Source organism: Martes martes, assembly GCF_963455335.1.
Source record: "Martes martes genome assembly, chromosome: 16".
NCBI lineage: Eukaryota > Metazoa > Chordata > Mammalia > Carnivora > Mustelidae > Martes > Martes martes.
Genome location: NC_137904.1, coordinates 10036556 through 10059459, shown reverse-complemented (window position 1 = coordinate 10059459; position 22904 = coordinate 10036556). Strand labels below are relative to the sequence as shown.

General features: G+C 62.7%; 1 protein-coding gene across 2 annotated transcripts in view; it reads right to left on the bottom strand.

Moving 5' to 3' along the window:
• Window positions 1-22904, bottom strand: part of RAI1 (retinoic acid induced 1) — a 116083-nt gene that overhangs the window by 8678 nt on the left and 84501 nt on the right. The window contains exons 1-2 of one of the 2 annotated variants that reach the window (XM_080825419.1): window positions 16505-16589; window positions 180-5760 (exon numbers count right to left, since the gene is read on the bottom strand). In XM_080825419.1, coding sequence (XP_080681545.1) covers window positions 180-5744 — 5565 coding nt within the window. In that variant the 5' untranslated portion in view covers window positions 5745-5760; window positions 16505-16589. Of the gene's footprint in view, window positions 1-179; window positions 5761-16504; window positions 16590-22904 lie in introns of those variants that run through there. The other variant, XM_080825418.1, reaches the window with a different exon arrangement.

Sequence of the window (22904 nt, the reverse complement as noted above, 5' to 3'; positions counted from 1 at the left end):
GCGGGCGTGCCCTGCCTTGGCCTCCGCTCCACCCCAAAACTCCCCAGAGAGGAATCTGCGACGGTGGCTGTGTGTGGCCCAAACCGCGGTGCTGGCAAAGAGGAGGGGGGCTTCCCGATGGCCCGCCTGCCTGTCCTGTGGACCCTGAGCTCCCCACCCCAGCCAGGCCGGCCTCTTACCATGTCCACGGCCACCTTCATGGCCTCCTGTAGCCCAAAGAGCTTCCCGGCTACCAGGTAGATCCCGCCCGTCCACACGGCGCAGGCCTCGTGCACCCAGTGTTCCTGGGTGTCCCCGCCAGGCTCGGCTGGTGGCTCCTTGCTGCACTCGTGCTTACGGCTCTTGTCGGTGGGGGCCGCCTCCTCACCACCGTCCCCCCGACCGTCACAGCAGTAGCAACTCTGTAGCCGCCGGGACAGGCCCCGGGCGCTGGTGCGCAGCGAGCCCTGCTTGGCGGGGTCGGCGGGGCCCTCCGGCCGCGGGGGCTTTCCAGCGGCCGCTGTGGCCGCGCACTCAAGGTCTTTGAGTGTTCTCTCGAGGGGCAGCGAGGCCTCCTCGCAGGCGCCCTCCGGCCGCACCTTCTCCTTGAGTTTTGGCTTCTTTTTGGGGAGGCAGTGTTCGGGGTAGTAGGGCCCACAGAGGTCCCCAAGGTCCTTGAAGTTGGCCGGGTTTTGGCAGAGGCAGCAAACAAGGCAAGAGGTACTCAGGGCCTTGGAGACCACGGGCCCCAGATGCATGGTGGAGGAGAGGGGCAGGGAGGGCCGTGGCTGCAGAACAGAGCCTCCAGGGAGCGTGGCCAAGGAGGCCCCGGTCGCATCCAAGGAGAACGAGCATGAGGATGAGGAAGAGGAGGCGGAGGAGGAAGGCTTCCTGTGGGGCTTGGGCTCCTCCCCAGGGGAGTTGACCACAGTGCATATGGTGGTGAACGCGTCTCGCTTCTCCACCCGCACAAAGGGCGAGAAGGCCGGGGTGCGGCTGTCTGCTCGAAGCCGCTTGCACGAGGAAATGTACTTGAGGCGGATTTCAGGCTCGGCGGGGTCCAGGGGCAGCACCTGCTGCTGCCGCCGCCGCTTGGCACGTCCTTTACAGGGTGAGGAGGTGGTGTTCTTGGCCCGGCCCCGAGTGAGACGCTTTCGCTTGGAATAGCTGCTGTAGTTGGCGTGGCCCGGCTGCTTCTGCGCCCTCGTCTGGGGCTGGCAGGGCCGGCCCTCAGGGGACTGGGAGGCCAGGCCCAGCTCCTCCGTCTTTGGCTTCTTGCCTCCCCCACCAGAGCTGTCCTCACCGCCCCCCTGAGTGCCATTGGCCCTGTCTCGGGGGGTCAGGAGCAGAGCCGGGCCTAGATGGGGCCGCTTCTCCAGGGGACCTTTGGGGAGTCCGAGGGCTCCAGCCCTGCCTTTCCGGCTTCTCTTCTTAGGTGCCAGGGCAGTCCCCCCAGGCAGCAGGGCCTCTGGGGACGTGAAGGCCTCAGTTTTGAAACAGTCAGTCGAGGACAGTTTCTTACTGTTTAGGAGTTTGCCTTTTAAGGATCTGTTGGTTGGATTTCTGCATAACGGGTCGGCCCCCGGAGCTGCCGGGAGCTTCTGCCCAGGGCCCACATTTAAGAGACCTTCTCCTGCCCCAACTGGGCTGCCCCCCGCACTCTTGAGCCCACGGTCCTTCTCAGGGAGAGAAGGGCTCAGGGGGTTTCCGGGAGGGGCCCCCGGCACCTTGCACGCAAACTTCTTCAGGCTGGGCGAGGTGATCTTCTGCACGATGGCCTCCAGCTTGAGGCCCCTGCCTTTCCGGGGCGGAAGCACCTTGGTCTTCATGGCCCCCTGGAAGGCCGCCCGCGAGGCGAGCTTCAGGCAGGTGTCAGGGGTCTCCGGGGGCGGGGGCTTCACAGCAGGCTCACCGTTGCCCTTGGCGGGCTTGGCCTTCTTGGGCGAAGCCATCCTCTTGAAGAGGGGGGAGGGGTCCTCAGCCCCCTCCTCCTTCACGTCCCCCCCGCTGCCGCTCCGTAGAACCAGGTTCCGCTTCTTGGTGGGGACGGGCGCCAGGAAGGCCGACTTCCTCTTGAGCGCGTGGAGGGGCCGTTCGGAGAGCTTGCTGCCCGCGCCCGGCTTGGCCACCCGGGCCCGCTGGCTCGCCCTGCCCTCCTTCTGGGGGCTGCCAGAGACCTTGAACGGGGCAGGCAGGTGGTTGTTGGCCAGCAGTTTCTTGGTGGCACGGCAGCTGGGGAGACGGCTCTCGGAGGGCCGCCGCCGCTTGGAGTGGAACGCCTCCTGGGTTTTCGTGCGGGACCGCAGGATCATGGAGCGCTGGTCCTTGCCTGGGGTGCCGGGAGAGTCTGTCTCCTTGGTCTTGGAGCCCATGGGGCTGCTGTCTGAGGCCACGGGCAGGGCGGCCGGGTTACTGGGGCTGGAGGCCGCCTTGGGTGACGGCTTACCCACCCGCTTGCCGGACTTGAAGGCGGCTCGCTGCTTGCCCCCCAGTTTGTCCGGGGGGGCGGGGGTGGTGGTCAGGCCTGGGGGTCCAGGCGTGCGGGGCTCGCTCAGGGCCGTGAAGGAGCGTGTGCACATCCTGGGGAGCCCTTCCGAGGCCCCCCGGCCCGGGGCTCCCGCTCCTTCCATCTGTCCCTGCGGGGGGCCAGTGCAGGATTCCGGGAGCAAGAGGTCCTTGGGCAGCACGGGCGCCCGGCACGGGGAGTCCTCGGCCTCCGGCAACCCCCGGTGCACCCGCCGGCTCCGTAAGCTTTTGCCGCGTGGCACGGGCTCTTTCTTAGCAATGGGCGCCTCGGGCACGGCCGGCTTGCTGGGCTTCTGGGCCAGGGAGGCCTCCGGGGCCAGGGCGGCGGTGTCGCCGGGCGCCAGCACCCCGTCGGGGCCTTCTTCGCCCGGCTTCATGTGCGACAGGGAGGACTCAAACCAGCTCTGGACCTTGGACTCGGCGCCCACGGTGGGGCCCAGCAAAATGACAGAGTCGCCGGACAGGTGGCACGGGGAGCCCCAACCGGTTTTGGAGTCCAGCACCTCCTCCACCTCCTCCTTGGTGCACAGCAAGGGGGCCTTCGGCGACAGCGGGTCGGGCAGGCCCGGCCTCTGCTCGGGGCTGCCCAGGAGCTCGCACAGGGAGGAGTACTCCTCCTCCGCCTCCAGGTCCTCCTTCCTGCCCGGCGGCGGCAGCAGGGGCAGGTCCCCAAAGTCGGCGGCCGAGCAGCAGTGCCGGCTGTCCTCCAGCCAGCGGTCGGCCTTGCCCACCTCGGGGCACTGCAGCAGCCCGCCCACCTCCTCCTTCACCCCGCCCGCCTCCTCCTGCGCGGAGTCCCGAGGCACGGTGGCCTTCTCCCCAGGCGGCGCCTCCTCCTGGAAGCCTGGGCAGGCCGAAGCCTCGTGGGCATTCTCCTTGCCCACGCCGTCGGAGGCCTTCCCGCCCTGCTCCAGGCCCTTGGTGAGCTCGCTGGGGTGCAGGCCCCACCGAGGACAAGCATCCCCCAGGTTCTCTTCGGGCCAGGCAAAGGGGTTGGTGCCATCCGCCGAGCTGGCGGTGCTTGCGTCCGGGAAGCAGTCAAAGGCGGCCGCGGCAGGGTCCGACGTGGCGGCCCCAAGCGTGGCCTTGGCGCTAAAGGAGAGGGGACCGGTCGTCTTCTTGGGGTCCGGGGCGGCGAAGGCCACAGAAGGGTCTTCGAACAGCCCCGGGCTGAAGTCCTTGGCGCTGCCACCCTTGTCCAGCTGCAAGGACTCGGGCAGGGCCTCTGGCTCCCCCGGCCGTGGCCACGCGTTCTTGGCCACGGAGTCCAGGCAGGCGCTGTGGTTCTCCAGCGAGAAGGGAGGAGGCTTGCTGGCGTCCTTGGCCAGGCCGGGCGCCTCGGCCCAGGCCTTCTCAGCCTTCTCGCCGATGGCCTCCTGCAGCCCGAGGATCTCGGAGGCCAGGTCCTCCTGCGCCAGGGCGCTGAGCAGCAGCCTCGGGCAGTCCCGCTCGCCCGCCACGAACTTGGAGAAGCTGTCGAGCGGCAGGCTGCCGTGCAGGCTCTGGAAGGAGTCGTCGGACTTGGTGGACATGTCGTCGGGCGAGGTCACCGAGCAGGTGGACACCGACTCGGGCTTGGCCTTCGAGTTGCTGTTGACCCTGGCGGGGCTGCCACGGGCCTGGTTGCAGTAGAGGAAGCTGCGCTCCAGCGGGTCCTCGGAGCCGCTCAGGTAGTCGGCCTCGGGCGGCTCGGCGTGCGTGGACTGCGGGGTGCTGCTCAGCGGCTCGGACAGCGGCGTGCCCGCCGGCTCGGCCGAGTAGCCGCTGCCCTCGGGGCTGCAGTGCTGGCTCCGGTGCTGCTCCGGGGTCCTGGACACCAGGTTCTTGCCGCCCTTCTTCTGCGGCACGGCGGCCTTGGAGAGCAGGAGCTGCTGGACCGTGTTGGAGATGTTCTCCACCTGGGAGGTCAAGGCCGTGAGGCTCTGCAGGCTGAGGTCCGACAGCAGGTTCTCGGGCAGCTTGTCCTTGGGTGGCGCCTTGCAGTTGCCGGGCTGGGTGTCCACCGCGCCGGCGGCATCGGTCGGGGAGGGGTTGAGCAGGGGCATGAAGTGGCTGTGGTCCGTGATGCCCGCGGGGAAGGCGCCGGTGCCGAGCGGCTGCTGGTTGTAGGGAAAGTTCTCCAGGTTTGGCATCAGCGGCGACGGGGTGGAGCTGTAGGAGGGCGAGCGGCCCACGGAGCGTGCGGGCGAGTGGCTGGAGCTGGGGCTGAAGGTCTGGTAGTACTGCTCCGGAGTCCTGACGGCCGCGTCCGGCTGGCAGTAGCCCGTGCCCTGCTGCCCGTAGTGTTGGTACTTGGCGAGGTTTTGGTAATGGAGGGTTTCCTGGGCATGGTGCCGGCTCTGGAGGGCCGCCTGCTGCTGCTGCTGCTGCTGCTGCTGCTGCTGCTGCTGCTGCTTCTGCTGCTCGTAGCCCAGGCGGCCGGACTGGTAGGCGTGAAGGTTCTGGACCCGCTGCCCCGGGGCCAGGCTGGCGTTGGCGGTCAGTGGCCTGTCGTGGGGCGGCGCGGACGGCGCGGTGCAGCTCTTGTAGGAGTGGGCCCCCTGCCCGCCCCCGCCAGCCCCGCCGCCGCCCCCCTGCGTGCCCTGGCCCCCGGAGGAGTAGGTGGAGGAAGGGGGGAAAGACTGTGAGTGCTGGGGGAAGTGGCCACCCTGGGGGAAGGGCAGGGGTGAGGCCATGTCGTTCTGCAGTTTCTGCCTTTGGAGTTTGGGGTACGCCAGGGGCTGCTGGGGCTGCGGCAGCTGCGGCTGGACGTGCAGAGAGTGAGTCCGGAAGGGCAGCTGCGCACCCTGCTCTGGGTACTGCCTGCCAGGGGGCACCGCTGCCTTTTTCATCAAGCTGTCGTCATATTTGCCCACACCCCCCGGCAGGGGCTGCGGCTGCGGGGGCGGCGGCTGGGGGGCCCCCCAGGCCTGCAGGCTCTCCTCGCCCGAGTAGCGGCCGGGGTACGGGCTGCTGTCTGGCACGCTGTAGCCCGAGAAGGCCGGCCGGCCCTGCAGGGACGGCTGGGAGGCCAGGCCCTTGCTGCCCCGCGCCGAGCCGGCGGGTGTGCCGGCGCCACCCTCGTAGGCCGGGTAGGGCTGCGGGTTATAATAGTCCTTGGCCAGCAGCCGCTGCCGGTCGCAGCTCAGCCCGGCCTGGCCCGGCTGTCTGTAATTCTCCAGGCGAGATGTCTCCTGTGAGGTCTGCTGGTAGTTCTGTTGTTTGCCATGGAAACCACACCTTTCTCGAAAAGACTGCATGACTCGGGCTGGTTATCTGTGAAAAGAGAAAGGGAGAGAGGGAGGGTGGGGAGAGCGATTCAGAGGGGCCATTTCCCTTCCCCTCCGAAAGCCGGCCTCCCACCCTCTCCCGCCTGCCCTCTCCCCTGCAGCTCTTAATGGTCTCTCCTTGGCCTGAGCCCCCCCACCAGCTGTGCACATATTGACAACTTCTGTGTCAGGGAGGTGTGCTCTGTAATTCCTGCTCCCACGTCGGCCCCCGCTGCCCGGGCAAAGACGGCCACTGCAGCGGGGAGGCGCAGACCTGCCGGCCCCTGGCACCCCCCTCCCGGCCCCCCTGATGCCCCGGGGCCCCCGGACCCTGCTGGGGAGGGCAGGTCCTCCCCTCCACCTCACCCACCACTCCCCGAGCCTCTCTGCCAGCAGAATCATTTAGCAGAGCAATTCCCACTCCCCTGTCCCCTGGGGCCAGCTGGGTCCTGCCGGGTCCTGCCATCGAGTCCCAGGGCAGCAATGTTCGAGTGTGACCCAGCCGTGCCAGGACCAAGGAAGGGTCGCCCCTGCCCAGGGAAGCCACTCACCAAGGCCGGCAGAGACCGCGCGCGTACACACACACACACACACACACACACAGGCACACACACACACACAGGCACACACATGCACGCACACCTCTCTATCACTGCCATGCCATCTGGAATCTGTCTGTTCCTCCTAGCAGACGTCGATTAGGGACTGTGGAGCCATTGTAGGCATAAACGTCCCCCTTCTCCGACTCCCAGTAACGCAGGACAGCAGCACCTGCCTCCTGTTTTTGATATCATAGGTGCGTAAACAGATTACGTGGCCCAGAGTGAGGGCGTGCATGCTAATGGGGGACAGAGCCGCAGTCCCTTGGCCACAGAGAAGCGCCCCACAGCTGGGCATGAGGCCGCCCCGGCCCTCCTGGTCGGCCCCTCCCGTCTCCAGCTCCACAGGGTCAGCACCCGGGCATGCCAGGCCAAGAGCCCATCTGTTTATGATTTCAGGGGCTCGGGCCCCTGGTGAGGTCTAAGCAGCCCCAAAGCAGGATCTCGGACCAGGAAATGACCCCGAAGAAGGGTGGGGGGCTTCAGGGCAGAGCAACTAGATTCACACAACAGGCCGGCCTGCAGCGCCCAGGCTAAAGATCCCCCTGACCGGAGGCCAGGTCGTCCCAGAAGGCCCTCGGAGGAGGGAGGCGGGAGGAGCAAGGAACGTTCCAGGCTCAGGAGAAATCGCATGGAGGAGCCTGGCAGTCAGCCAGAGGCCCAGGGGAATCAGGATTTACCCACAACCATGCTGCTGGTCGGGGGGCCAAGAGGCGGAAAGAGAGTCCTGGGTCCCCCAGAGGGCACGGGGGACAGTCCAGTTCTCAGCCATTCCCAACAGCGACGGAGGAAGGGGTGGTCTGCTTCGGGCCACAAGATTCCCGGGTTACAGGAGGGACCGGAAAGGAATAAAGAGGCACCGAGGACAGACGGACACACAGACGTGAGAAAGAGGACAGAGATGTGGAGTGGGGGGATGGGGGGCTCCCTCCTCTATTCTCCGCCTGGATCCCACTTAGAGCCTTTCACAGTGCTGGGGCTGACCAGGGAGGGGGACGGGGGGGTGCTCCATCCAGCTGAGCGGGGCGAGTCTGGGGAGCCAGAAGCCCCCAGGAGCCCTGTTAGCACAGCCCAGGCCCACCTCCCCTGACCTGGGCAGTCAGCTAGCCCTGACTCAGGGCTAGATGCGCCTGGGGCTGCCGTGAGAGGGGACCGGTGTCCCACAAGGTGAGCCCCTGCCCACCAGGCCCCATGATGAATGAACACCACCAGGCGGCCTTCCCTCCTGCCTGCCCCCGGGGTTTTCATAGGCATCCCCAGCAAGGAGAAACGTGCCCGCCCTTCTGACCCACTTCAGTCCCATCCCTGGCGGCGTGGATCCAACATTACGTGAGATGCCTGCCGTGGTGACGACGCCTCGGCCCAGAGGAGCGGGAGGCGGCACTTGGTTCTGGCCTGGTGGCTCAGCCAGGGAGGCAGCTCTGCACACAAGGGTGCCGGCCGGCCCCCTCCCACCCCTGGGCAGAGGAAATGAGTAGGCGCACAACCCTGGCTGGCAGGGGAAGTCACTTTTTTTGGGGTGTCACCGCCCGGCAGCAGCCCCTGGCCAGCAGAGCCCGCTCTAGGGGCCACTGCGCCGCGCGCCCCGCCTCCATCCCCGGCCCGTGTTTATGAGCCCGGAATGCGCCCACCCAGGCCCCGCTCTGGAGACGGGAGCCTCGTATATCTGCACAAATTACATTTCGGCTTTTATTAGTCCCAGATCGCTCCCATTTCCTGCTGAGTGTCCTGTGGACATCATTAACATTTCTCCGGCTTTTTTTTATTTTTTATTTTTTATTTTTCTTCACATTCTCCAAAATGCATTACCAGAAACATTACTTAAAAAGAGAGTGCTATGGGGTGCCTGAGTGGCTCAGTGGGTTGAGTCTCTGCCTTCGGCTCGGGTCATGGTCTCGGGGACCTGGGATCGAGCCCCGCATCGGGCTCTCTGCTCGGGAGGGAGCCTGCTTCCCCCTCTGCCTCTGCCTGCCTCTCTGCCTACTTGTAATCTCTCTCTCTGTCAAATAAATAAATAAAATCTTAAAAAAAAAAAGACTATAATCTTAAAAAAAAAAAAAATAAATAAAAAAAAAAAATAAAAAAAAAAAAAAAAAAAAGAGAGTGCTATGACCAGTGCCGTCCTTCTCCCCGCCCCCCCCCGCAACCCCTCCCCGGCTTTAATCAGTCCAGCTGCTGTGTCTTTTAATTTAGCCGAGCTGTATTAAAGGCGGGTTTCCCAATACACCCGAGCAGCTGGGTGCGGAGGAAGCATCTATCTCTAAGAGAAGACAGTTCAATTAAAATACGAGAAGCCCAGTGCCTGATGGAGAATGCAGGCAAAAATGCTCACCCCAACACCACCCTCCAACCCCGGGGGGGCGGGAGGCGGGGGGGTTGCGGGAACAAAGGCATGGCATCAAAGCCGGGCTCCCAGAGCCAACGAGGCCCACCAGCTCTGCCAGGAGAAAATGGGGCGCTGCCTCTTTAAGAGCTGCCTCAGGCCCGCCACAGGCTCTGTTGTTATTAATTATTATGATTATGATTACTTTTCAAGAGCACTAGGACAGGACAAGGAAGGGGGAGAGAGGCAGGCAGCAGGCAGAGGTGGGCGGCAGCAGGAGGGGGCCCCTTTGGCAGAGATGGTGACCTCTGAACCTGGGCAGGGGAGGAGGGGGCAGAGCGGGGACAGACTCGGGATTCGGCCTAAGGGGGTTCAGCTGGAGGGAGAAGGTGTGGGGCCCGGGAAGGACACCCTCTAACACATCCTCTCAGGGCTCCTTCTGGTCCAGTCCGCCTCCCCATCCTTGCTTCCCGCATCCACTTCTTGCGGACACTGGGTCAAGGCCTGATCTCTGAAGTTCTTGGGGGGAGGGAGGAAGTCACCCTTGAGCATCCTCTAGGCACCTGATAAACGGTGCTTAGGACACAAGTCCCTTATGAGGACTCCTGGAGGGCAGTCTTCCCAGGCCCCTGGACTGAGGGAGCAGAGCAGACCCAGGGCTACCAGCTGATTCTCACTGCCGCTCCCCCCACAAGGCAGGAAGTGGGGTGGGGGAGGACATGCCTTGCCCAGCCCTCTGCCCTCATGTCAAAGGCACTGGAGGTGGGGGGTGGCAGAGGCACCCTTGGCACTGGCCGGAGTGCTTACTCTGTGCAGGTCCGCTCAGTAACACTTTTTGGCTGTTCTGCTCTTCCAAGGAAAAAAGATGAGGTTCAGAGAGCAAAAGATCGACCTTTGAGCCTACCCATAGTGAAGCTCCTTTTGCTGGATAACCAGACCCAGAGTGCACGTTCCCTTCCCCGGACCCCACACCAAGAACTCCCACCTACAAGAAAGCATCTTGGAGGGGCGGCTGGGTGGCTCAGGGGGTTAAGCCTCTGCCTTTGGCTCAGGTCATGATCTCAGGGTCCTGGGATCCAGCCCCGCTTCGGGCTCTCTGCTCAGCAGGGAGCCTGCTTCCTCCCCTCTCTGCCTGCCTCTCTGCCTACTTGTGATCTCTCTCTGTCAAATAAATAAAGTCTTTAAAAAAAAAAAAAGAAAGAAAAAAATAAAGCATCTTGGAGTATGGCAGCAAGAAGGTGCTGGAAGGGGAGGGCAGAGGGGCCCTTTGCAGCCCCTGAGGACCTGAAGGCCAGGCCAGGACCCCCCCACCCACCCACTTATTCAGGCAGCCAGACCCCACAGGGAAGTCCACTCATGAGCAGTGGTGGTTACTGGCCGCCTGCTGTCACCCAGGTAACCGCTGTCCCTGGGCAGCCTCAGAGAGAGGTCCCTGGGCCCACAGCCCCTCCAGTACCCGGGCAGGGTGGATGAGAGCTGCCGCAGCTCCCTCGGGGACCCAGTGGAGCCCAGCTGGGAGGCTGTGACTGGAAGTCTTCCTGATGGAGAGGCTGGTGGGAGACAGAGAGGAAGAGAAGGAGAGGAGGAAGAGAAAAGGAAGCTTTCCGTTCTCCAGCAGCAGCTGTGAAGCCGCTGGTTCCAACCCACCCACTTACCCAAGGTTGTTTTATGACCCGGTTTCTTGATTTGTAGCTGCAGGGGAAAATGTGACAACCCAACCCACTCAAGGCCTGGGAACTAGGAAGAAGGAGAAAGTTACCCAGGTCAGGAGGCTGGGGATGGGGCGGGGGTGTCCAGCGAGGAGTGAAGAAGGTAGGACCACCCTGAGCCTCCCCATCCCTCCGTGGTGAGTGCTGAATACTAAGTAGGAAACCTCGATTAAAATGATAAATCACTAGCCAGCTTTCCTGCTGTCCTGTGGGGTCTACTTTGAATCCTAAGGGCCTGGCTTGAATAGGGGAAGGGATGAGCTTCCAAGGAGTCCACAAGACAAACAACTCAGTCCTTGCAGGCCCTAGGGAAGGGTTAGGGTCCTTGGCCCCTGGGGCTGGTGGGGAGGGAGGGACCTGAGCCTGCTAGGGCAAAAGGGGACCATCCTGGGGGATAAAGAATCCCAGAGAACAAGGCAGCCCCCCCCAAAGGAGGGCCTCTGAAGACCACCCCATGTGGGCAGCACCCCCAACACACTTGACACGCACCGCTCCTCATTCACGGGCACCCACGCAAGCTCCATGGGAGAATCCCACGGGGGTCAGCCTATGCCCCTGCAGGGCCTCCTCGGGTGGGAGGGCCTGGGGGCTCAGGTCCTGAATACCCAGTGGCAAGTTACGGGGAGAAGGGCAAGCCTTGGGAAGGCTGCCTTGCCTCTCTCCAGATGTGGGGGGAGCCCCCAGCCAGCCTCCGTCTCTGAGGCTACGAACCCCAGGCAAGGCAGGATCTCAGGGCTCTTTGAAGAAAGCCCAACAGGGAACAGAAGCTTCTGGACTTCCAAGACGTTTGGAAAGCCTTCCCTTGAAGTCCACCAATGTGGTCTCCTCCAAGGCCCCAGCTACAGAGGCCTCTGAGACACTCCTAAGGCCCGTGAAGGTCCCGTCCTCGGGGTCTAACCTCCAGGAGGGCGCCCCTGGGGCGTCGCAGGGTGTGTGGAGTGCGGACTGTGCTAGTTTCTGGAAGTGCCAGGCCCAGTTAGGAAGCCACAACACCATTTCCAGGAGGAGTAACCTGTGGGAGTCCCACAGCCCAGCAACAGGGCAGCAGGACCCAGGTCTCCCCAGAAGGCTGACTTCCAAAGCTGAGGGCCACTCCACAGCACACCCCAGTGCCCCGCACCCGGTTTCGGGGTGCGGCGGTCAGTGGGCCCCCGGACCTGGCCCTGCGGTCCAGGTGGCCAGGCAGCCGTCCCCTGCTGGAAATCGTGGGGTAACAGGACAGCAGGACGGGATTCAGCAGCAGCTGCGCTTTCTCCCCACCCCCGACCAGGGCAGCGGGGAGACCGGCCTATCAGCTCGGTACTTACCAGTCTCTTATTGACAGTAATTGTTTTTAGATCATTTTATTCACCATTCAACAAAAAAGAAATCACCACCTCTCCCCCTCGCTGTCAAAATGAGCACAAAAGGGGACCGGGTGTGGGGTGGGGGGCAGCGTCCTGACTCCTAGGAGGGCTAGGGTCTGGCTGCCCACCCATTCAGGGACCCCGGGGTCAGCAAATCAACGCACTGATTCAGAGGCTGCTGTGGGCGTCTGAGGGGACCCACAGGGCAGGGCGGGGAGGCCTCCAGATCTGTTCGAGATGCCCCCCACCAAGCCCCAAGACGTCCCCGGCCTTGCGGGCAGCCGCGCAATGTGGACGAGAGGGGATCTGCGTGTCTGACAGCTCTGAGGGCAGGCAAAGGTGAGAGGGAGCCCAACCCCTCACCCCAGCCTGTCCTTGAGGGCCACCCCGCAGGCCCCGAGGGACCCTGAGTTCCCTGCAGAAGTGGTCTCATCAGCTACTGGCTTGTCTGGCCGCTTCCTGAGCTGGGAAGACCATTCTGATCTATGCGCGCCTCACTCCCTGGGCTCCAACAAGACTTTTGCTCGTGTCACCTTCCCAGGGACCCCACTCTGACCACTGTGCTTGGAAGAGTCCCCTTGCTCTTCTATCAAGTGTCCCCCCTCCTCGTCATAAGCCATGTGGCTGGCTTTACAGCTGGTCTCTCCTTTAGATACGGTTCCCCGAGAGCAGGTGTTTTGGCCCGTTTTGTTCACAGCTCTATCCCCATATCCCCGCACAAGAAATATGTATTGAATGAATAACGTGTCCGTGTCACATTAATCCTATGGAAATATCCGGAACTAGCCGTCGATGGCAGCGAAGAGAGCAACCGGGTGGGCAAGGGGGGCTTATGGCCACAACCACTCATTCATTCGGGCCTGGCAGGCAATGCACCTGGGCAAAGCCAGCAGGTGGGGATGGAGACACACGGAGGGTCCCAGGTCCCAAATAAAGTGAGGGGCGCCCTGCCGAACTGGGGCAACTGCTGCTGCCTCGTGGGAACAAGGGCTCCAGCTTTGGAGATCTGTTTTGTTTTGTTTAAATAAGAAGGGAAGTCTCTCATTTTAATAAATGTTACTGACCAAGTAAAAAGTTTAACACCCCAGAGTTGAAGAGGGCCCGTCTGTGGGCTGCCACTCATGACAAGCTCCCGGGTGTCGAACCGCCGATGTAACTGGTCCGCACAGACCTTCGCAAGGGCAGAGCCAGGGCCTGGTCGGAAGCAGAGTCTGGGCACCTAGCAGGTGGCCAGGGCGCAGGCAGGCTTTCAGTGTGAAGGAATGAGAACAGTGGGAGCAGCCAGAACCTTCCCTGGGCCCTGGGAGAAGTCCCGAGACCAGGTAAGCGGGGAGTGGAGCCACAGGTTGAGGTCCCAGGCCGGGCTCAGGGAGGAAGTGGGGCCTGAGCGGCTCCGGCCGTGGGGGAGCCGCAAAGGCTGGGAGGCAGGAGGCCTGCCTTCGGTCCATTCTACCCCAGGTGCCAGATGAAGCCCTGCTGCTCCCCCTCCCCTTTGCTGGGTCCCTGCAGGGCTCCTTGGTGGCACTTATCACAGTGGTAATTACATAATTAATGGCATAATGAGCTGCTTTACATGCACTGCCCTCGGCAGAATGTAGCCTGATGAGGGCAGGGGCTTCTTCATCTGTTTGGTCCTACGCCCTAAGTGAAGAAACTGTCCCGGCTAGCTGTCAGTTAAATATTGCCCAGATGGCTGGGCAGATGGGAGGGTGAGAGGTTCAGTGCTAGCCTGGGTGCATCATTTAACCTCCTCACAGCTCTAAGGGATGCTGCCCAAAGAGAGGCCTAAAGACCAGCCAGGACCCATGCAGTAGCCAATCAGGAAGGAAAGCCCTGGCTTCTGCTCTGTCGTCCACACCCCTTGAGTCACAGCCACTCCCTCACCAAGCCCATTTCTATACAGCTTACAATCAGATGAGGTGGGGTGGAGTTGGGGGCTGAAGATACAGAGGAAAAAGCAGCAGGGCCCCTGTCCTCCCAAGGCAGAGAGACACCCAGGAGGGTGCAAGGTTGGGGTAGAGGTGGTCAGGGGAGGCTGGCAGGAGGGTATAATTGAGGAAGGGTGAGGGCCCACCGGATGGAGGGAGCAGCCCAGTGAGGCTGGAGACAGAAGAGAGCAAGTGGGAGATCTGCACTTATCTCCCCTCCCCCACCTCAGGGGCCCAGCTGCCAACAGTCAGATGCCCCCCCATCCCCATTCTCACAGCACCAATCCCTGGCAATCCTGCAAAGTCACCCTGATTTGTTACCTGCCCATGTGGCTGCTGGGGGGCTGGCACTCTCCCCTGTGCCTTTGGGGCCCACTGGTCTGTGGCCCAGGCTGGAGAGGGGTTTCTTGACCTGGTGCTGCCTACCTCTCCCTCTGGCTCCTGCCCACAAGGCCAGCTGGCAGCAGCAGTGAGCCACCAGAAGCCACTTTCTACAGAGCATATTCTAGGTCAAACTTCCCCCCTCGTTTTGCAGAGAGATTAACCAAAGCCCAGAGAGGGACGGCGACTTGTCCAGGACATCCAGCAGGTCTGAGATCCCTCTACAGCTCTGGGCCCTTTGGTGCACCAGAAAATGAACTCTGGAGCCAGAAGCCAAAACAAGGGGGAGGTCAAGGTTCTCCTGTTGGACACTCTAGCTTTCCGGAGGAGCCAGAGAATGTACCCCTCCTTCCCCAGCCTGGGCAGGAACAACCCCTCCCTTCCCTGCCTTTGACACCCACTCTGCGCGGCACCCTGACGTCGGGGAGGCTCAGCAAGCCAGCCCCTCCCAGCCCCGTTCCACCTGGGGGAGCCGGGGAATTGGCGCCCCCTCCTCCCCCCAGCCCCCAGGGGAGGAAGCCGCCTGTCAGGCCGCCACGGCGTGTCAAATCCTCTTGCTGCCTAATTGTGAGACGGCGGCGTTTAAAGAAACGCTTTTCTGGCCGCCTGCCACACCGCAAACTGCTTGGTATAATTTTATTATTAAGGAGAGAGAAAAAGAGGGAGGGGGTTGGGAGAGAGAGAGAGAAAGGGAGAGAGGAGGAAATTGCTTAGTCCAAGTCAGCTGGTGGAGTATTCTGCTCAATGTGAAAGCGGGGACGGCTTTCCAGTTGGCAAGCTGACTTCGTTAATTGCGCATTCAGTCTCTACTTAGGGTAATTGAAACGAAGCGGGGCCCAGGTCTGACAATTAGGGTCTGCGACTAGGCCATTAACCCTTTCCGCCACCGCCCCCCGATGGATACCACGCGGCCACTGAAAGTGGGGGGAGGGCCGCTGGGCACCCCCGCGAGAAGCCCCTCCGAAGCCGGGGCTTAGGGGGGTCCCAAGCGGGGAGGCGCGTACTGCGGCAGGGGGCTGCCGGGCGGGTGTCCCAGCGCGAGCAGGGTTAACGCGGTGCCGCGAGTCCGGGAGCCCGGCTAGGGCCGAGCCGGGGACGGGGGAGCCGCGCGGGGTGTGTGGGGGTTGTTTGCGGCCTCACCGCCCCTCTGCAACAGATGTTTCAGCCGTGTAAGACAAAGGCAGAGCGCCTGCTGCTGCCGGGAGAAAATCCGCAGGACTCCCTCAGGGGCAGGTAAAATTTCACCTTCTATTTGTGTTCCCCCCTCACACCCCCCGCTCGCCCCCGCCCGCTCTCCCGGCCTCTGCGCCAATCCGGAAAGCGCCACCAAAGACGCCGCGCCGCCTCCTCCGCAGCCCAACCCGCTGACCCCAGCAAGGTCACGGCGACCTCGGGCTCCGCCAGCGGCGCGCCCGCCCGTCCTCCGCCCGCGAGGGGTGCCTCTCCGAGCCCGGCCCCCTCCCGGGGCGCCCCCCGCCCCCGCGCCCGCGATCAGCGGTAATTGGAGGCGCGGGGAGAGACAGGAAGGGGGCGCTGCGCTCGCCACGAGGCGGAGGCGGCGCTGGACGCTCCGCGCCTCCCTCCTGCCTGCGCTGGGACCTCGGGGGGCTCTGCCCCCCCAGCCCCCATCATTCATCTCCCTGATTCCCGCTGTATCCGCCCTCGGAAGTCAGCCGAGTGAAGCAGCTGTTCCTTGCACACTCCACTTGACCAAAGATGATGATAAATGAGGCCCGGGCTGCATCGGGGACGCGGCGGCGGCCGCGAGGGGCGCGCAGGGCGGGGCGTACGGCCCGCAGCCCCCTCCCCACGGCTCGGAAAGGGCGAGGACGCGGAGGACAGAGGCCGAGGGGCACAATCAAAGGGCCGTACTTCCCTCCCGGCGCCCGGCGCAGCCCCCGCACCCGGCTGCGAGCAGGCGGCGGGTGGAGGTGCGCCCGGAACGCCGGGGCCGCGGCTGGGACCTCTAGCCAGCGGCCCGCGCCGCAGCCCCGCCTCCGCCCTGCCCCCTCCCTCCCCACCCCTTCCCCTAAGGCCGCGGTCCCCACGGCGCCCTCGCCCCCCACCCTCCGTGCCTCAAACCTATTAACGCTCGTAAATAATGAATAATGGAGCGCTTCCCTCCAGCCGCGCGGGGCTGCGGGCGGGGGCCGCTGCCAGCTGCGCCCGGGCCTGGGGAGGGGGCGCCCCCCGGCCGGGTGCAGGGGGCCCGGGCGCGCGGCCCCGCACACGTGCAGCCGCGGCGCGCAGGCGGGCACCCCGCCCCGCGGAGGAGGGGGAATCCCGCGCTGCCCTCCCCAACGCCACCTCCCCTGGAGTCCTCTGGCACCGAACGAGGCGAGAGAGCGCGCGCGAGCTTCCCAGCCGGAGAGGGTTATTTTTAACCTGCCCCCCTTTCTATATCTGCCTCTCGGGTTTGCGCGCCCGCCCGCCCGCTCCACCAGCAGAGGACGCGGGCTCCTCACCTCGCTCGGCGGCTCCGGCCTCTGAGCGCCTCCCCCGGCCCGCGGCCCCCGCCCCTGCGCGGGCATCGCGCGGCTAAATCTCAGCCTGGAAAGGACCGATTAGGAGCCGCGTGCCTTTCTGCGAAATATTGGAACCGGGTGGGGTGGGGGCGGGGAGCCCGGCGCTCTCGTCCCCTCGCCTCCCTCCCTGCTCGCCGTGACTGAGAGAGGCGGCTCCGGCGCTCCCTCCGCAAAACAGGGGGCGGCCAGGCCGGGGAGCCGAGCCCCCCTTTGCTTTTCGCCCTTCACTCCTCAACGCCCACCCTTCAGTCATCGACAAAGCTGGAGCTTCTAACACACCGACCCTCCGGCGGCGGCGGCGCCAAGTGGGGCGCTGCCTCCCCCATCTCGGCCTCCTCCCTGAGCCACTCCAAACAAACACACCATTTAAACAGCAGCGGGCTTGCACACCAACTTCAAGGCGGACCCCGCCCATGCCCGTGCCAAAGGCGCACCGCGGGGGCCTCTTTCCCCAGCCTCATCTCCCTCCTCTCGGCCTTGGCCTCCTTAAGGGCCCCCCTCGCCCCCTTGCTCCCATTCCCTTCCCCTTCGCGCCCAGCAGCCCTGACCACCCCCGCCACCCAACCCCCCTTCACGGGGAATGAGGCAGCAGGAAGTTCATGTCCATTCCCATTACCTTGGTTTCCAAAAGGCCACCCACCCAAACCCCAGCCTGTTCTTACCCCCAAAGGAGGGGGCAGCAGAGGAACTGGCTGAGCTCAGAAACCCCCTCCAGGCTTTGACTGGATCAGTCACTTGACATTTTCCAGACTCTGCTCACGCCCAATCCTGGAGACCCACAGGCACAGGGCCCCCTGAGGACCCCCCTGCTGAACGAGGTGGGGTAAAAGACAAGCGGCTGCAAAATACAGGGGAAAACTGTGGAGGAACTGGTGGGCTGAGTAGGGAGAAGGGCAGTCCAGCGGCAAGGAGCCGTCTGTCTGGCTTAGTGGCAGGAAAGAACACAGCGTGTTTGGGAATCCAAGCCGGATTTCTCTCCCCAGCTTAGCTGGGGGGGGGGGGGTGGGCCCCCAACCCGAGGGAGCCGCCTCTGGCTGGGATTATGGTAAGAAGGGAGGCAGGCCGGGGCGGGGGGGGGTGTGTGAAGATGTGTGTGGACTACAGATGTGAGGACAGCAGGTGCCACCGGGCTTATCTTATGACACCTCTGGGCCAGGAACTGGAGCTGGGGGGCCCAGCCGGCCATGGAGGTGAGGCGGGTCCAGGAGGCAGGAGAGCGAGGACCCCCTAGCACACGCAGGGCCTGGCAGGGCAGACTTCGGATTCTCCACGGGATTCTCTCTAAACCACCCCCCCCCCGCCCCCAGCCAGCCTACCTATTGAGCCTGGGGCCACCCTCCGATCTAGAAAGTTCTCGGTAATCTCAGACCATCAGATGGGGTGTAACAGCAGCAGCAGCAGACAGCATGCTGGCTGGCCCCCTCCTATGGCCAAGGTGCCTTGATAGATTTTACTTCTAACCCTCAAATTGCCCTTCTAGGAGGTGACGTCACCTCTCAACTCACAGCCGTGGAAACTGAGCTCCAGAGCAGGGGAAGGGGCCATTCTGGGGGCCTTTTGTGGTCCCCCCCACCTTCCCGCTGGGCCTGTGGGTAGGGCCTCCAGCTTGTTTGCTTTGCTTCCTGGCAGCTGGGCATGAGGGAGGTGCCCAGGGGCTTGAGGGCACGAGATAATGAGGTCCTGGTTTGCTCCTTCGGAAATTTCAGAAAACTGGTTTTCTCAGAAGAAAGAAAAGGGCAGGGAGCTGGTGTGGTGGGGAAATGGAGAGAGAAGTCACAGTGCCCACCACCACCAACTCCCCCCACCCAATTCCTCCCGCAAATCCAGTCACCTGACAGGCCCCCTGTTGAGGGACCCGGGGTGGGGGTCTGGCTCCTGAGGCTGCATATTGTAAGGGAGGCCTGGAGTCCACACTTGGGCTTCCCGTACTCATCTGTAGCCCAAACAGAAATCTCACATACCATGTACCACCGCTCCTCCAATGCGCACGGCTGTTGTGACGGAGAAGTTACAAATTCATTTAGGGCCTGGTGGCTCTGGGGGGTTATAGCCCCCTGCCCCCACCCAAAATACACTAACAGCCCCTATTTTGATATGAAAAGTGTCTCTGCCCCAAGACTGGCTGTGGAGTGGGGGACCCCGACCGGATGAACGGCTAGGACCACGGGACCACCCTGTCCTCCTGGCTACAAGTGCCCTCCCCCTCCCCGACTACCTTGGCTGCCCCCCCCCCCCGCCCCACACCTTGCCAGGAAGGGAACTTCCATTTCTGGGCAAAGCTTGGATGGATGGCCTCCTGCCCCCAGCAATCCCTGGGTTGTGGGGGGAATCCTGACCAGCACCCCCCCAACACGTAGCCTGGTGACCAGAAGCGATGACCTTTGGGGAAAGTGAACCACCAGCCACTGCCCCAGAGGCTGGGCCGGAGGTGGCCCGAGCCTGCTTGCCTCAGGACGGAAAATATTTGCCTTTGGTTTTCAGCGGCCGCCGCCTCCTGCCTGATTTCCCTCCCTCTCTTCCACACAGTTGTGAAATATGGGGGTGCTTAAGGGTAAAAAGGGAGGGAGGACAACTGTCCGAGTCCAGCGGCTGGCCATTCTGAACAGCATTCTGTTTCTCCCAAGGTAAAGAGAGAATCCTTTCTGCCTGCTGGCCCGCACCCCACACCCCGAGTTCCCTCCGCCCAGGCCCAGCCGCCTCGGGCCTCACCTCCAGCCGCACCAGGCCCCGCCAGAACTGCCCCCCTCCTCGCCATCCGGGGCAGACAGCCTTTTCCAGCTGCTCACAGCTAACTCCGTCTGACCCCAGTGCTGTCTTGCTCTGGAAAGTTGTTTAGGAGAATCCTTCCTGGCTGGTTCTGCAGTGCTGGTGACCGCACGGGGAGCGGCAGGCCTCTCTGGCTCCCAGGAGAGGTCAGATTCACAAGGGCCAGGCCCGCCAACTGGGAGGGCTCCCAGGCAGCCGGTCCTGTGGCTCTGGGGTGCAGAGAGGCGACATTCTCCCCCGGAACCTACCCTGACCGAAAACACCAGGACCCTGATGCCGCGTGGCTCTGGGTTCAAATTCCACTCCTGCACGCCATCTGCTGGCTGGCCCTGAGCAAGTCACTGACTGGCTCCGCGTGTCTGTTGGCTGAAACCTTAATACCACCACACTTACGGGGCTACCGCGAGACGGGAGGCTACGCTGAGCTTCGCACCTCACAGCCCCCAGTGGCACTGTCCAAGGGGGGTGAGGGCCAAGTGCCATACTCTTGTGTGTGCCATACTCTGTATGTGTGTGTCTGAGACAGCCAGAGCACGTCTTCTGGTGCGTAGGGCTTTACAGGGGATGATGATACCCCCCGAACTGGGGAGGCTTCTGGGACTGAGAATTAAGGTCTGTCCCCAGACAGACCTGTCCTGTCCCCCATGGCAGATGCGTCATTTCCCAGCGGGAGTTCCGGTGTTTCTCACACAGCAGTGTGCACGTCTTGGGAAGAGGCAGGTTCCGATGTGGGGGGCCAGGGTTGTGGCCTGGGATCCTGCACCTGTAAGAAGCATGGGCTCCTCCAGCTGGAGTGAGAACTCAGCCCTCGGACACTCCGCGTCCCACTGAGTCCTGGAGGCTGGGGTTGCTGAGGGGCTCCAGGTCTTGTCCTGTCCTGAGGACCCAGGACCAGGCTCTGGTTCGGCAGCTCTGAGCCTCACGTCTCAGAGCTGAGTCCCTGCAGGGGCGCGAGCAGCCCCCAGGACTCTGCATTTGGCCTGGCTTCCGGGCAGCGACACAACCGATAAAAGACAGCTTCATGCTGCTAAGCTTGGGGCCACTTCCAGGCTGGGCTTCCTGGGCCTCGGTGTCACCATCAGTACAGTGGGAAGCCGGAATAAAGTGATTCCACTCTTTCCATCGGAGGTTCCCCATGCCTTCTTCCGTTCCCCGGCCCCTTCCAAAGGTACCACAGATCTCAATCCGAGTCCTGACCCCAGGGGCAGACCCTAGCAGCTGCATTCCTAGGGACCCAAAGGCCCCCAGACTGACAATAAACAGCACCCAGTTCTTGCTGGCTTCCCTCTTGTGCCAGGCCCTGTCCCAATAAGCACTTTGCATTTACATACCTCATCCTCCTGACAGCCCCCAGAGTGGAGATGGGGGTGGGGTGGGGATGTTCGTCATTCTGGAAGCTCCAAAAGCCGAAACTCACCACCTGAGGTCACACCAGTGCTCAGGAGTGCAGGGCCCGCACAGTAACTGGCCTCCCAATCTTTCCAGGCCGGGCCCCCCAGCCATACACAGCTTTTGAGGGTTTCCTTATGGGAAAGAGCCACGTTGATTTCCTAGGCCTGGGGCAGGTGTGGATGAGGCGCACTGTGTCTACCTGGCCAGTCAGGGGGTGGGGAAAGAGGGGATGTGGGGAGCAAGCCAGCAAAATCTCTCCCGAGAGGTTTCTGGCCATACAGACCCAGATGAAAACTGCATGTGCCCTCTGGCCCCGCGGTCTTGCTCCTAGCCTGCCTGGAGCCTTCTTCCCAGGGCAAGGACCCTGGTGTCCTTTGCAGCAGTGAAACCCTGGAGGTCCCCTGCTGTGTCCACGTGAGGAGGAGGAAGGACACACACTCGGGGAGTTCCACACAGCAGAGTCTGGAGAGTAAGGAAGGGCTCCGTGCACGGAGGGGTACAGTCTTCAAGCCGGGGAGCAGAGCACAGTGTAGAAAGGGTGCAGAGGGGCGCCTGGGTGGCTCAGTGGGTTAAAGCCTCTGCTTTCGGCTCAGGTCACGATCCCAGGGTCCTGGGATCGAGCCCTGCATTGGGTTCTCCGCTCAGCGGGGAGCCTGCTTCCCCCTCTCTCTCTGCCTGCCTCTCTGCCTACTTGTGATCTCTGTCAAATAAATAAATAAAATCTTAAAAAAAAAAAAAGTGTGCAGAGATGTATAAAAGGGGAGAGGGTATTCTATTTTTTTATTTTATTTTTTTTAACCATGAGCATAAAACTCCTACAAAAAGATTTTAGAACTTATATGGCTAATCTCCATCCCCTAGGCTAGCGAGGTGGCTGAGGAAAGAGCCTTGTTTTAGGCTCCAGGCTGGCAAGGCTCATTCCAGCTGTCGGATTATAGGCCAGACGGTCACATGACCGCAGCCTCATCAGTAGGGGGGCTTGAGGCCCCGCTGCCAAGAGGAGTCAGCATCCCTGCATCCCGCCCTGGGCAATGGGCACGATGGGGATCATGCCCCCATTTCACAGGTGGGGCAACTGAGGCCCCAGGTGGTGGGATATGAACTAGAATCCCCGTGTAGTCTGCACCATCACTTCTGGGCGCACAGGCTCGGGGGACACACAGGCCAGGACTGGCTCGTGATAAACCTGCGGCCTACTCCTGGCGCCATGTGTCACTGAACGTCCCAGTCCCTTCCCACCCTCAGTGTGCTTCCTTCCATCATGAGAACAAAGGCAACGCACATTCTACAACTTGAAAGCAGAGGCTGATCTGGGCTTGGCTGAGACAGAGGTGGCCCAGGAGTGTCTGTGGCCAAATCCTGGCTTCGACGCCACTGAGCTGTGTGGGGCCCCAGTGGGCAAGTCCAGCACCGTGCCTCAGTTTCCTCGTCGGTGAAGCAGGAGGAAAAGTAAATCCCTCAGAGGGTAAGAATTAACTGAGAAAGTGGACGGTCGTCCAAGCCATGCCCGGCAGAGGAGGGCCCAACAAGTGAGCTGTTATTTCTAAAGGGTAAATATTTATATAATTTTTTATAACAGAGGGAAAGTTCAGGAAAATCCCTGACTGGTCCTAGCTGGCTTGGGAGGTGGGGCCGGCGGGGGAGGGGGCGGGAGCTCTTTGGAGCGACAGGAACCCAGCTCAAGCACCCTGGCCCCGGGAGCAGCTGGTGCCTTCCCCGGGTGGGCGGACACGCAGTCCCAGCACCGACAGGCAGCGGCCAGAGCGGGCTCGGCCGTCTCTGTGTTCTCTAGCTGGCCGGTCGGGTGGAGCAGACTTGGCTGGAGGCCCCTCCAGCCCCAGGCCCACGGAGAGAGGGCTCAGAAAGGGCCCTGTGTTCCACCCTGCTCCAGGGCTGGCTTTTTCCAGACCAGAGCCTCGTGAGTCTTTGGAAAGAACATCCAGTCCCTGAGACCCTACACTGACTTTCTGTGTGACCCCAGGTGAATCACCTCACCTCTCTGGGCCTCTGTTCCTTTCCTCATGGGACCCGAGGGGAAAACAGCCATCAAAGTGCTCTGTCACCACCACTATGCTCATGTGTGCAGGGCCCTGGTTTAGGTAGCAGCTTACATATCTGAACTCCTCTTCCAGATGAGGCAACAGAAGCACAGAGAGGTAAGGTCACCTGTCCAAAGTCACAC